The sequence below is a fragment of the Piliocolobus tephrosceles genome, chromosome 12 (assembly GCF_002776525.5).
Source record: "Piliocolobus tephrosceles isolate RC106 chromosome 12, ASM277652v3, whole genome shotgun sequence".
NCBI lineage: Eukaryota > Metazoa > Chordata > Mammalia > Primates > Cercopithecidae > Piliocolobus > Piliocolobus tephrosceles.
Window position 1 is genome coordinate 116,739,097 of NC_045445.1, and position 15,814 is coordinate 116,754,910.

General features: G+C 39.0%; 1 protein-coding gene and 1 non-coding gene across 2 annotated transcripts in view; one reads left to right on the forward strand and one right to left on the reverse strand.

Moving 5' to 3' along the window:
* DMD (dystrophin) overlaps positions 1 to 15,814 on the forward strand; it is a 2,292,995-nt gene that overhangs the window by 2,053,617 nt on the left and 223,564 nt on the right. The window contains 1 exon segment of the mRNA XM_026451980.1: positions 2,558 to 2,636. Coding sequence (XP_026307765.1) covers positions 2,558 to 2,636 — 79 coding nt within the window.
* On the reverse strand, positions 2,895 to 3,001 carry LOC111536607. Its single transcript, XR_002729785.1, has one exon. It is a non-coding gene; the product is annotated as a U6 spliceosomal RNA (small nuclear RNA).

The following is a 15,814-nucleotide window of genomic DNA, read 5'->3' on the forward strand; positions in this document are numbered from 1 at the left end:
ATATGTATGTATATGTGTGTGTGAATATATAAAATCAAGTATTATCTCATGCAGTTGGAAACTAAGAAGTCCCATGACCTGCTCTCTGTAAGCTAGAGAGCCAGGAAAATTGGTAGTGTAATTTCAGTCTCAGTCTGAAAGCCTGAGAACCAGGGGAATTGATGATGTAAATCCCAGTCCAAGGGCAGGAGAAGACTGACATCCCAGCTCAAGCAGGCCTGCAGGGAAAAAAGGAACATGTCTTTTTGTTCTGTTTAGGACCTCAACTGATAGGATGATGCCCACCCACATTGCAGAGGGCAGTCTACTGAATCCGCTGAACTAAATGCTAATCTTGTCTGCACAAGACACACCCAGACACACCCAGAAATAGTGGTTTACCTGGGCACCCCATAGGCCAGTGAACTTGACACAGAATTAACCATTACAGACCTGCAGTCAGTGCAGTCAGTGTGAGTAGGTATTCTTGTTTGTTCCGCATCTCTTCTCTTCTCTCTCTCTCTCTTTCTCTCTCTCTGTCTCTCTCTCTCTCTCACATACACACACACACACACACACACACACACACACACACATACCACATTCACTCATTTAGCCATTTGTTTGGTCAACTAGTCATTAAACAAATATTTGCTACCGTTTACTATGTGCAGGGTTCTGTGCCTCCTGCAGAAAGGGTTGGAGACCTTCAAAGAGAAAGGTAAACAAAAAATGGTCCCTGCTATCAAGAAGTTTACAATCTATTGCAAAATGTCCATATAACTCAAATGAATTGTATGATAGAAGTGCTTCAAGTATAAACCATATACTGTTGGAATGCTGAGGAAACCATTAATTCTAACCCGGGAGATGGGGAAGTAAGCATATAACCACTAACAGCATTGATCTGGGAGAGAAGTGGGGTAAGAGCATTGCCGAGAGAAGGAGCAGCATGAAGAAGCCACACACAAGAGTTACACTGGATGGAATAGTGCAGGATAGGCAGGTAGTTTTGGTGGGCTTAGCAGGTAGAGTTTGGGAGCGCAGGGTCATAAGGTTGGGAAGGTAGGTTTCATATGTCCCTCATGCTTTTGTGTAGATAAAATAAAGCAAATCCTGCATTTTAGGGGAACTCCACTTGGTTATCCACATATTTGGGCCAAGCAAAAATGGGCAAGGCTAGGGGGAGTGAAAAAATAAGATTGTTCTGGATATACACTAGGCACTTAATTGATATTGGAAGGCCAGAGTTGGTTTGAGACCAGACTACCTGAGCCACTTTTCTGATGAGATTAACATCGATTTTTACCTCTTGGGAATTCTGCACACCACAGGAACTATCCCTTGAGTTTCGATTGCTCTGTGCAAGCTCTGATTGACCCCTAGTTTAGCATGGACTGTTCACAACCAAATCAAAATCCAGAGTTAGAGAGCTAGGATGCCTGGAGCCACCACTTATATTGAGTTGGCAAAATGCCAAATGACTAAGTATAGTATTTCACCCATAAAATTATTCCTTCCCCCCCTCCCCCACCCAAGAATAGAATTCACTAAGTTGACAGCACACTGTGTCAATATATTATAGAAAAACCTAATAGGAAAAAAAGAATGGCGGTTTTCACTGCATGCCACCTAAAGGTATATTTCTCAATAATTTCCAAGACCACTGAAAACTGAAATCTGAAAAATAGTTTTATCTTACTATCCACCCTGTTTTATCCCAAATTTAAGCCTTGCCTGTACTTCTTTGATATTTAATTAATTTTTTTTTTTTTTTTTGAGATGGAGTTTCACTCTGTCGCCCAGGCTGGAGTGCAGTGGCACGATCTCTGCTCACTGCGGCCTCACTCCTGCCTCAGCCTCCTGAGGAGCTGGGACTACGGGTGTGCACCACCACACCCGACTACTTTTTGTATTTCTAGTAGAGACGGGGGTTTCACCATATTGGCCAGGCTGGTCTCAAACTTCTGACCTCAAGTGATCTGCCTGCCTTGGCCTACCAAAATGCTGGGATTACAGGCATGAGTCACTGTGCCCAGTCCATAATTAAATATTAATCAACTATTGGTTAATTGGTAATTATCAATAATTAAATATCACTCAATGGTTTATTACCTATTCATCAATATTACTTCTTTAAAAATTTGTCAAAAACGATAGACTAAGACTTAAAGACAAGACATGTCATTTCTGAGATTCTGTAGTCACCTATACCAAATGGCACCCTCCCTGCTATTTCTGTGAAAGTAAAGATTTGTATTTTTTTTATGGTACTAATTGAAGCAGTAGTTCATTTGTGGCTGCCAATGAGTTGACTGTAAAAAAAAAAAAAAAAAAAAAAAAAAAATCTTATTTTAACATTGTTGAGAGAGGAAATCCTTTGTGTTTGGCCTTGGATTGATAAAAACGAGTCTGGGATACTATATACGGTAAGTGGATATTAAAACTAGGGCTATGAATTGTTGCTTTAGTGTTGTCAGCCTTGGAGACTCAAAGTATCATCAGAAAGGATGCATTGTTTTAATTGTTCCTCATTATATAGAATGAGAGAACATCATTTCTCTCCTTTTCCTCGCAGGTGGCCGTGGAGGACCGAGTCAGGCAGCTGCATGAAGCTCACAGGGACTTTGGCCCAGCGTCTCAGCACTTTCTTTCCAGTAAGTCATTTTCAGCTTTTATCACTTAACTTTATTGCATCTTGATTAATAAGAATTAACAGTTGAAAAAACAAAAGAATTAAGAGTTGAATTATAATAATCTCTGTCAGATGTAGTAGAAGCATAAATCATCCTGAAATATAACTTGGTTGATAAATGTAGAAGGGTAGGAAGAAGAAGCCCAACTGGATCATTTTGCCCAGTCTTCAGCTAATGCATAATTGTTTCCTGCAATATATTCTCAAATGTTAACTTCATTAGTATCTTTGAGTCTTTTTGAAAAATATGGAACACTTTGCTCCGGAGCCATGCTAATATTCTCTGTATCATTCCAATGTTAGTATATGGGCTGCTGAAGCAAACACAGACTTTTGAGTTTTTAATTTCTGCCTATCAGTTCAGTTCATAAAGCTAATAATTATGATATCATGTAATTATAATATGATCGTTCAATATATGTTACTCTGATTCTGTAATTCTTTATCTCTAAATAATTCATTAAATACTCCCTGCCTTATGAAATGAATGACAATTCTCAAAAGAAGGCATACAAGTGGCCAACAGGTATATGAAAAAATGCTCAACATCACTAATCACCAGGGAAATGCAAATCAAGACCACATGATATATTCATCTTACCCAAATTAGAATGGCTATTATCCAAAAGACAAAAAATAACAGATTCTGGTAAGAATGTGAAGAAAGGGAACTCTTTTACAGTGTTGGTAAAAATGTAACAGTAAATTAGTAACAGTATGAAGATTTCTCAAGAAACTATAAATACAACTACCTTACCATCTGCTAATCCCACTACTGGTTATCTGTCCCAAGGCTAAGAAATCAGTATATCAAAAGGGTACCTGCGCTTGTATGCTTTTCGCAGCACTGTTTACAACAGCAAAGATGTGAAATCAACCTAAGTGTATATCAGCAGATGAATGGATAAAGAATATGTGGTATCTATACACAATGAAACACTACAAGAATGAAACTACGTCATTCACAGCAACATGGATGGGACTGGAGGTCATTATGTTAAGTGAAATAACCCCGGCACAGAAAGACAAAAATCGCATGTTCTTACTCTTGTGGAAGCTAAAAAATAGTTGATCTCATAAACATAGACTAGAAGGATGGATACTAGTGCCTGGGAAAGGTGTGTGGGTAGAAGGGGAGATAAAGAGAGGTTGGTTAATGGGCATCCAGTTAGATAGAAGGAATAAGTTATATCATTTGACGGCAGAATAGAGTGACTATAGTGAACAACAATGTGTTGTATATTTCAAAGTACCAAGAAGAAAGGGCTTGAATTGTTCCCAATACATAGAAATGACAAATACTCAAGGTGATGGACGCCTCAAATACCCTGACTTGATCATTATGCATTCTATGCTAGTAAAATATCATGTTATCTCATAAATATGTAAAATATTATGTATCAATAATAAATAAATAAATAAATACTTTGCCTCCAAATTTGAAACCTCAGCCTATGGGCATTTCCTTTCCTCCCTAACTATTTATATCCTTTTTTCTTTTTTTTTTTTTTTTTTTTTTTTTGAGAGGGAGCCTCGTTCTGTTGCCCAGGCTACAGTACAGTGGCGTGATCTTGGCTCACTGCAACCTCCGCCTCCCAGGTTCAAACAACTCTCCTGCCTCAGCCTCCTGAGTAGCTGGGGCTACAGGCGTACACCACCAGGCCCGGATAACTTTTGTATTTTTTAATAGAGACAAGGCTTCACCATGTTGATCAGGCTGGTCTCGAGCTCCTGATCTCAAGTGATCCACTCACCTTGGCCTCCCAAAGTGCTGAGATTACATTCGTGAGCCTTGTATTCTCCTTTTGTCCTTGACCTCTAGTCATTCTTTTTATTTACTGGTTTTACCATTTTATTAATTATGTTTTTATAATTAGTACTAAGAGAAATAACCTTAGTTAACAGAAAGTTTGAGTATTAGAAAATCATATTTATACAATAATGCATATTAAATTGGCAAGCACCTGTTTTCCTCTGATTAATGTTAATTTATACCACTTTTTATTTGATTATAAAAGTATATGTGTTGAGTTTTTCGGTATTTAAAAAGCCATACTTTACCACATGGAGTTAACATCTGTTAGCATGCTGATATATTTCCTTATGGTCATATGTGAGTATGTATGAGGATTTATCCATCATTTTAAGGCAATTACTTTGTGCCTAGCAATGTTACAGATTTTAACTAGTTCAATCCTTATAGCAATCCCTTAAGGTAGGTACCATTATTATACCTATTGAAATTATACCTATTTCAATGATGAAGAAATTCATACAGCTAGTAGATGAGAGAGCCAGGATTCAAACCCAAGAAGTTGGCCCCAGAGTCTGTGTTTTTAAGCATCACACTGTAATTTTACTTAATTTATATATTTTATAGAGAGGAGGTAATTCTGTATGATCTCCATTCTTCTGCCACATTCTTTCATTGCCATTTTCTGATCATTTCCTTTCTTTTCCATTCTCCATGGGTTAATAAAAAGATCCACACTCACAAATACTTTAAATTATTTGAGTAGATGCTGTCATGTGTGTCTTCAGTTGGCTGTTGTCTTTTTGAACAAAATTTCCTGGAAGGTATTGGTCTTGTATTTTTGTCATATATCGATAATAGATTAAGAAGTATCTTATTTTCTGAACTGACTCTAGCTTTATTATCCGCCTGCGGTGTAGTTATTTGGACACAGTTTCACAATGCTTTGGAGTTGCCAAGAAAAAGGGATAAGTTAAAGCAGTTTATCTAAATGAGTGGGATCGTGGCTTTTAGGAAGGGTTCTAGAAAAATGATAAAGGCTACAGATTTTGTCTTCTGCATCTTTCCAAATCTCTGGTCTACTTAACTTGCCTTGGTGTCAGCCATTCTATTCGATTTAATTGACATTAAATGTGATAACATACTCCTAAGCTACTCATAAACCATAAATAAAAAAAAGTACTATTATGAATATTAATTACTCCTCTGACACCAGGAATATTCGTTCATATTTTCTTCTCTCTGACTCCCCCTCTGAATTCCCATGTCTTACCCATTAAAGCCTATTTTCAGAAAATGATATACTCATTTAACCCAGGTGATAGATAAAGTTTAATGTGCACTTCTCCTGGGTTATTTGCATTTTATTAGTGTGAAAATCTGTAAGCCTGAGGTGGTAGAACATCAGCCGTAAGTTCTGAGCTGTGAGGAAGGAACTTTGAGGGGCCAAGGGGAACAGTCTCACACCTTTCAAACCATATCACATCAGTGCCCACTTCCAGAAAGGTCAGGCCTGTTAGACACAGGCATTCATAAAGAGACTGATCTACCTGCGTGAATGGAGCCAGCCCCGGAAGTCATCAATCTCTTGGTTGCCCATGTGGAATATCAATATATGCTTAAAAGCTTTGCTTGCAGGTATAGAGAAAATACCAACTTGGTTTAAGGGATATTTAAGAAATAGGATGGTGAGACTAAGGATGGATTGTTTCTTTACATTGTCCTTTTTAAAATTACAAAGGTACTCTATACACATCAAGAAAAATTTCAAAAGCACACAGTACAAACAAGAAAAGAAAAAATATCCATAATCCAATGGCTCAGGGATAATCACTATCATAAATTTGGTTTATATGCTTTCTGTCTTTCTCTTGTGGGGTGTGTGTGTCTGTGTGTGTGTGTCAAGGTTCTATCTTTTTATTTTTTTATTTTCTAATTTACTTGTTTTTTGAGACAGAGTGCAATCTCGGCTCACTGCAACCTCCCCCTCCTGGGTTCTAGTAATTCCCATGACCCAGCCTCCTGAGTAGCTGGGATTACAGGAATATGCAACCACGCTCGGCTAATTTTTTGTATTTTTAGTAGAAACGGGGTTTCACTATGTTGACCAGGCTGGTCTCGAACTTGTGGCCTCAAGTAATCTGCCCACTGTGGCCTCCCAAAGTGTTGGGATGACAGGCATGAGCCACCACGCCCGGCCTCTCTCTTTTCTTTTAAACCATGCACAGATAAAAACATGCTACCATTTTATGACCTGCTGTTTTCCCTTAAAACTATCTTAACAATATTTTCATGTGTTTAAATATTCTTCTACAGAGTGATTTTTCTAATGACTAATACTCTCTTCTGTGTCTATACTAAATTTACCAACACAGTTCTAAATGGCTCAATATTAAGATTATTTCACAATTTTTATTATATCGAGCATTATGGCTAATATCCTTTTTATACCTGTACAAATATCTCAGATTCTTTCTACAGGATAAATACCTAAGGTGGAATTGTTGTGTTAAAGAATGTTTACATTCGTAAGCCTTTTCAAGTGTATTGCCAGACTTACCTCTAGAAAATTGCACCAGAAATTGAGTGTGCCATCCAAACCATATTTGAGCCAGGCATGGTGTGGCTCATGCCTATAATCCCAATTCTTTGGGAAACTGAGGCAGGAGGATCACTTGAACCCAGGAGGTGAAGACTGCAGTGATCCATAATCACGCCCCTGCACTCCAATCTGGGTGACAGAGCAAGACCCTGACCCTAAATTTAAAAAAAAAATAAATCACCATTATTTTAAGCAGGACATCTCTGAAGTCACATATTTGCTACTGTAAAAGCAGCTTCCCCTACCAATGAATAAAAATATATTTTAAATATTCCTCTATGTTCATATTAAATGAATTTGAATTAATACATTTTTTTTAGATAGACCTTAGTTGATACATGTTTAGTAATGTGCTTTCAGGTTATTGTGAATAATAATAGGGTGGTTTCTAAAGCTTAGAAATTACAAAGAAAAGGAAAATAAGGAGGAGCTACTAATTGCAACCCCCAACATAAACATACTTACTGTCTCTGTTTATCTTATTCTCTCTTTCTCTCTCTCTCTCTCTCACTCACTCTGACACACACACACACACACACACACACTCCCCTTTGGAAATTATTTGGAAATTACATTACCAGCTGTCTGTTTTTTTATCAGAAGACAGAGGCAGCCTTTTACTAAAAAAAGGTATTCACTGTTTCTTCCTGGTAGCCCAATCTCTACTAGTTACAGAAATTGTTTCTTTTATCTTAGATCTGAGAGAAAATAAGGAGAGAAAAGCATTGTGAAATATGACCCTTCTCCATTGATAGACACTAACTTGTCCTTACTTCTAGTTTTAATACACTGCTGCTCCTAATTGACTTCTACAACTTAAACCAAGAAAAAGGAGAAATTCTAATAGTGTGATTTTAAATATGTATATAATTTACAATGAAATTAGCATGTAAATTATTAAAATTATGTACTAATATATAATTATATATATATAGTTGGTAGGTATACTATCAGCCTCTTCATATGTCTGTCATTAAGCAAGTACTAAAGTATTCATTGGCGTAGTAGTCTGAATATTGTCCTTTCCTTTTCAAGAGTTTAAAGATTTTCTGGGCACGTTGGCTCACACCTGTAATCCCATCACTTTGGGAGGCTGAGGTGGGCAGATCACTTGAGGTCAGGAGTTCAAGACCACCCTGGCCAACATGGTGAAACCCCGTCTGTACTAAAAATACAAAAATTAGCTGAGTGTGGTGGCACGGGCCTGTAATCCCAGCTACTCAGGAGGCTGAGGCAGGAGAATGGCTTAAACCCTGGAGGTGGAGGTTGCAGTGAGCTGAGATCATGCCACTGCAGTCCAGCCTCGGTAATAGAGATTTCGTCTCAAACAAACAAACAAACAAACAAAAACAAAAACAAACAAACAAAAAAAAAAACAAAGACCAAAAAAAGAGTTTAAAGATTTTTCCTGACCATTATCTCAATTATCTGGTCTTTTATTCTAAATTCTACTTTTCTCACCAAGAAAGATCACTATATATTTGGGTAAAGGGAGAAATCGTTCTATAACAGTAAAAAGAATCCATGGTTTTCTTAATATTTTACAAGTTCCAGAATTCCCTTAAAAGAATATTTTCCAAGCCAGGTTCTTTAAAACATTAATGTTCTATTAGGTTTTGATAACTGTCCCTTGAAAAAAATAGTACTGATTAATAAGATTGGAAAAACACTAGGTTTCAAAGACAAGCAAGTTTCTTTCCTGTTGGAATTCTTGGAGCCTTTATTATACACTGAGACTCTAAGAGGATAAGGAGTCTATAGTTCTCCAGTTTTAGGTGACCGTGGAAACCTTTTTCAGCACACCAATTAATTTCACACTAAACTTTATGCCATGGATCACAGTAAATCTTTGCCTTAGTGTGGTATTTGCCAAATGCTTTAATGACAAATAATTTCTGCTAAAGGTTGTAAAAAGTGATCCAATTAAAAGAAAATGAGTGTTTATGAGACAAAAGGGTCAACTAGCTCTCTTTACTAAAGTTCCCATCCCCACTCCCACCCAGGAGCCCTCTTGTGCTGTGTAATTTCCTAACTGGAGATAAGCTTAGAAAGTATCTATTCCAGTAGCTTCCAGACTCTGAGGTGTGGCTCATTAGCAAATCCTAAAATCAGTTGAAAAAGACTTACAACCAACAATTTTTTACTGGAATGGAATGGAATGGAACAGATTAGAAAATATCAGAGTGCATTATTACCCAAGCAAGGTTAAGTGTTGTTTTGACGGTGGTTGATTTGTTAAATGTGTGTGTGCATGCATGTGTGTATCTGTGTGTGTGTGTGCACGCGCTAGATCACAGTGTAAAACATTTTTCTTCTATGGGTTGCAGTCGAAATAGTTTGAGAAACACTTAATCATTCCAGTCCTTTCCTTATTTTACAGATAATAAAATAGGTGCCGAATGATCAAATGACATAACCAAGGTCACAAAGATACTTACAATACTGGGACTGGAACCCAGTTTCTGGACTTCCAAGCCACACATCACACTGCCTTACCCATTAAGAACAAATGCCTAGGCCAATAACTGTCTAGTCCATCTGCTGTTGCCAATGATTATTCTATTCTCTCATATATTCCTCTTCGTTTGGCCATCCTAAGTTGATTTACAGAGTCTAAATTTTTCTCTCAACACCTCTGGGCTAAAAGCTGCCTTATCAAAATGGTATTGATAGTGGTTCAGAGTAAAAGCTGTCAAATCAAACTGATTGGGTTCAAATATTGACTCAGACACTTTATGCTTTATTCTTTCTCTTTATTCTTCATCTTTAAAATAGGGATAATAGCAACATATTTGGTCAATTGTAAGACACACTTTTCTACCCATGTTTTAACAGCTCTGAAATCAGAATGCACTTTTGACCAATGGAATGTTGAATTCAGTGAAATATGGTTGTATTATGTCATGGGGTTACAGTGAAGATGAAACAGTTAATATTTGTAAAACCCCTAGAATGTTCCAGTGCCTGGAACATAGTAAGTGCTATTCAAGTGTTTGCTATTAGCTTTACCATTAGTATCATTATTACTATCAGCTTGATAGATAGTATAACTTAATGCATGCCTGTTAGAGTCAAACTGGTCACGAAAGTTTCATTCATTCTCTTGCATTTAATTGTCAGTATAAGTAGTCCCTCTCCTTTTTGAAGGTGATTTGCAAGGATCTAATCTGCAAGTCCAGTGTTTTGCACATTAGAACAGCTCAATAGTTGTTTGTGTAACTAATGAGTGATAAATAATCCAAAAGATAGACCTTAATCTCTGTAAGGCCAGGATAGTATTAGTGTTGTTGACAGTTATATTCTACAGTACCTAATGTGGTACATGGCACTTAGTAGATGTTCAGTAAATATTTACAGAATGAATTATGTCTTATACCCAAAAGAGGAAGAGGTAAATTCACTCCTGACATTGATAATACACAGTGGACTATCACATAGTAGACACTCAATAAATAATGTGGCCTTTTATGTTGCTTCTCAGCAAAGACTAATAGCATTCATAACTTTATATGGTCGTTTTTATCAAAGTCTACTGTACCATGTAATATATTAAGGGAAAAGGCTGACTTCAAAATTACAGCATGATCACAACTGTATTAGAAAATAAAATAAAAATAACAGAAATGTACACATAAAAGAAAAATGGAAAATAAAAAGACACCAAAAGGCAAACAGTTATTGCATCATTTCTTTCTTTTTACTTTGACAAATTTTTTAGTAATAGCCTGTACTACTTTTGCAATGGAAAAAAACAATAGGCCGGGCGCGGTGGCTCAAGCCTGTAATCCCAGCACTTTGGGAGGCCGAGGCCGGTGGATCACAAGGTCAGGAGATCAAGACCATCCTGGCTAACACGGTGAAACCCCGTCTCTACTAAAAAATACAAAAAACTGGCCGGGCGAGGTGGCGGGCGCCTGTAGTCCCATCTACTCGGGAGGCTGAGGCAGGAGAATGGCGTAAACCCGGGAGGCGGAGCTTGCAGTGAGCTGAGATCCGGCCACTGCACTCCAGCCTGGGCGACAGAGAGAGACTCCGTCTCAAAAAAAAAAGGAAAAAAACAATAAAGGTAAAATTTTATACTCTAGCTTTTAACCAGTGACCTCTTGGAGTGGCAATGGGACTCTGAAAGACAAATTTCCTTTTTACTATTTATTCTGAATTTAAAAGCCGTTTCATTGAGTGACCTTCTTGTTCTTGGATTATGAGACACTGTAAAAAGAAAGAACTGATCAATTATTTCTTGCAGGCTTTACAATCTTAACTGCCTTAATCATATCCCTGGTTAAGTCTTTTTCTCTCTTGTCAAAGCGACTCAAGCTTTTACAGTTTCTCCTCGATACATAGGGTCTAGCAGTTTGTTTCCATCTTGAGAGTTGCCAAGCTTTCATCCTGGTTATTCTCCACTACACACACACTTAAATAAAAAAAAAATAATAATAGGGGAAACCTTTGAGCACATCTAATAATTGCTGACATTTCACTTAACAATGCTCCAACCTGTGCTACCAGTGTCCTCAGGGGACGGATAATTTGAAATATGAGTGGGCCAATAATTTAAAGCTTCAGATTGGCTTAAATGAGCCATCATGAGGCCGGATGCGGTGGCTCACGCCTGTAATCCCAGCACTTTGGGAGGCTGAGGCGGGAAGACCACATGAGATCAGGAGTTCGAGACCAGCCTGACCAACATGGAGAAACCCCGTCTCTACTAAAAATACAAAATTAGCTGGGCATGGTGGCATGCATCTATAATCCCAGCTACTTGAGAGGCAGAGGCAGGAGAATCACTTGAACCCAGGAGGCAGAGGTTGCAGTGAGCCGAGATTGAGCCATTGCACTCTGGCCTGGGCAACAAGAGTGAAACTCTATCTCAATAAATAAATAAATAAATAAATAAATAAATAAATAAATAAAAATAAACCATCATGATAAAAGTCAGAAGGAATCTTGCAGGTCCAATGTGAGATGATTTGCAGGCTAAAATTCTCTTTCAAGTAAAATCTCAGAGTAAAATGATTTGGGCCAGTTTCTTCAGCAGTCACATGTTGTCCCAAGTGGTAGGAATTTGGGACAAATGCCATGTGACCTACCGGTGATGCTGATAATGCCTCTATAAATTCAAAGACAGCCTTTCCAATGCCCACAAAAAGCAGCTACAGCAGTAATAATTATATTCTCTTCTTAAAATACATTGTCATGGCCCTTTTCTCCTTTAGCTCAAATTTATACTCCTCAATAAGCTCTCAGATTTATTTGCTTTACAGTATCATTAGCAACCAGATTTTGCATCGTTGGCCCTATATATCTCATCAATTTGAACACATGAGGAAACAGAACATTTTTGTTTATGCTATGGGAATTTCTGTGCTGGGGCTGGCTTACAATGGCTCAAGAGAGCCAATTGTAAAATATACAGGAATTGTGAGCTAGTTATTAAGCCTACCTTTGGTAGCTTGAAATCAGGCATAGTGGGAAGATGTACTCCATGGAAATTGGCAAATACTACAAATTGGGGCACTTTTTTTTTTTTTTTTTTTTTTCATAGATGGCTTCCCAGAAATGACTAATTTATCTATGTTATTTGGATCGCTCAAGTCCCTGTATGCAAAGAATCTTCTTAAACTTAGCAGGAAGGATGCTCAGGATCCAAATATTCATCTGCCTTGTAGAGTGACCACTCATCCTGGTCTGTCTGGGACTCTCCCGGATTTAGCACTGGAATTCCCATATTCCAGGAAATCTCTGTAGTCCCAGGCAAACCAGGATAGTTGCTCACCCTAGCCTTAGGTGAAATCCCTAGAAATAGAACCCTATTTAGATAGATGGGGCTTCTTGCAGAAGTAATTTGTTCAGGTGAAAGGGAGTGAGGGAAGCAGGATAAAGTAAGAAGGATGCCGGTCAAGGAGTTAAGTGAGAAGGAAGAGAGTCATTTCAGCCTGATCCCACAGGGAGCTCTGGAGAACAAATTGTCCCTACCTTGAGATGAGGGGACTGGGTCTTTTTTTTTTTTTTTTTTTTTTTTTTTTTTTTGAGACAGAGTCTCACTCTGTCACCCAAGCTGGAGTGCAATGGCGTGATCTCGGCTCACTGCAACCTCTGCCTCCCGGGTTCAAGAGATTCTCCTGCCTCAGCCTCCACAGTAGCTGGGACTACCATGCCCAGCTATTTTGGTTTGTTTGTTTGTTTGTTTTTGTATTTTTAGTAGAGACGGGGTTTCACTATGTTGGCCAGGCTGGTCTCGAACTCCTGATCTCATGATCCACCTGCCTTGGTCCCCCAAAGTGCTGGGATTACAGGCATGAGCCACCGTGCCCAGCCGGGGCTGGGCTTTTATTTTCCCATGTGAATTAATCATTGACTGTGGATTTCTGGGGAGTAGGAGATAGCAAAGCAGTTCCCATTTGGCCAAGGGAGGATTTCTGGTGAAAGGAGCAATGAGGCCTTAGCAACCAACACTCACAACAACTGCAGCTGGGTGAACCAGCTCAGTAAAAGGGATCTGAGTGGAACAACAATAGTATTAACCTCTCCTAGATTTTTATGAAGCTGCTATCATACCCCATGCATAATCTGGCTTTGGAGCTGAATGGACACATTTAGCTCGATCACTAACCGCCTCTCCTTTGCCACGTACTTAAATGGAAATTAGCCCGGTGGCATGGAAGAGATGAAACAAATGTCTGTTTCTTTCTTATTTCATCTTCCTCATTGTGACAGATTCTTCTAGGCCTTGTGAGGACCTAGGGCAAAGAGACCAGCACCAGAGTTCTGAATCAGTTTTATAACATGGGCACTATTTTGGTGGAATGCTGGCTCTGAAAGGTATATTTTTACACTACCCAGAAAATGAAGGCATTTGTGAGTTTGGCCTGGGATAGCATTTTGTCATCTGTCCAAAATACAAAGCTTTGCACAACAGGAATAGTGGAATCATATCCCTGTGGGCAAAAATCATTACTTTCGTTTTTCCATTTGGATGTTTTCCATTTTCAGAACACAACCAGTTTGGGATTACAGAGTACTTTCTGGTGAGAACTTTGAAGTGAGGACAAAAGGCATTTTGTTCTTTTGTAGACTTACATAAACTGTTCCTGGTTTAAAAACCATTCTAGATTTTTAAATAGACTTTCAGATATCTGCAGTAAAAATCATCTTGATTTCAGTCTACTACAGGTACTGCTCTGTTATGTGCTATGTCTCCTTAAGGCTGTATGGGACAGGGATAGGCTTAGGTGATAAGGAACATTTTCACGATATAGAGAAGCGTAAAGAATAACATGGGCTGGGTGCGGTAGCTCACACCTGTAATTCCAACACTTTGGGAGGCTGAGGCGGGCAGTTCATGAGGTCAGAAGTTCGAGACCAGTCTGGCCAACATGGTGAAACCCCGTCTCTACTAAAGATACAAAAAATTAGCCAGGCATGGTGGCACACACCTGTAATCCCAGCTACTCAGCAGGCTGAGGCAGGAGAATCGCTTGAACCCGGGAGACAGAGGTTGCAGTGAGCCGAGATCGCGCCATTGCACACCAGCCTGGGCGACAGGGCGAGACTCTGTCTCAAAAAAAGAAAAGAATAACATGGAACAACAGAAACCATGAAACATATGTTTGCTTCTTTCTGTATATACATTTGCTGCCATAGACTTCGAACTATTACAGTATCATAGCTTCTCTCTTCTCTCCACCTAACACCTTCTACTTATAGCTTCTACTTTCTTATGACTTCCATTTTCTTCCTTTGTTACCTGACTTTTTAAATTCCCCACCCATCTGTCATCTCTGTTTATGTCTGTGTATTACAATCAAGCTCTCCAAGAAAAAGCATCTGATTGTATTATTTATTATCCATCTAAGGGTAATGCCACCTCACAGGCCACAGGCCAGACTGCAAACCAGGCTTTCTTGACCTGGGCACTATTGGAATTTGGGACCAGATAATTAGTGGAATGCTGGCTCTGAAAGGCATATTTTTACACCTTTCAGAAAATGAGGGCATTTGTGAGTTTGGCCTGGGGTAGCATTTTGCCATCTGTCCTAGAATACAAAGCTTTGCATAACAGAAACGGTGGGATCACATCCCTGTGGGCAAAAATTGCTCGGGGCTGTCCTGTGCATTATCTCTGGCCTCTACTCACTCCATGCCAATAGCACTTCCCTCCCTTAGTTGTGACAACCAAAAATGTCTCCAGACATTGTCTGTCTGATGTCCCCTGTTGGGTGAAATTGCCCCTAGTTGAGAATCACTCCTTTATACCAATGCCTGCACAATTTGTGGTAATGAAAATCATGTGGAACACTAAATACAGTGACCTATGCCTGAGGAATTATTTGAAGTTGCTTTTCTGCATCCTTGGGGACCCTTTAGTCTCTCAATGAAAGGGAGTGTCCTCAGCAGCTCAGCAGAAGTCTTCAGGAATTGCCTCAGCTGCCTCACCCAAACTCATACCCCTTATGTGGGCAGCTCTTCCTGATCAGTGTAGGAGAATAATGACTTGACCATTTTGGCCCACCTCAGGAGAACATTAACATTCTAGCTCAAGAGCTCCCATGGGGTTGAATGAGACTGTCAGAGGGTCTGCATTCAAGCTTGACTTCTCCCTATTTCCATTCCTGTTTCTTTCACTTCCCTTCCACAGTTGTCTACCCCAAGAGCACACTTTATTCAATATCCTGCTCTCTAATCATTGCCTTAGAGTTGGCTTCCTGGAGGAAGCCAATCTGTGAGGGGGCAATGAAACTGACAGGCATTTAGAAGCATCTGAGGAAAAGGTATTGTAATAGGC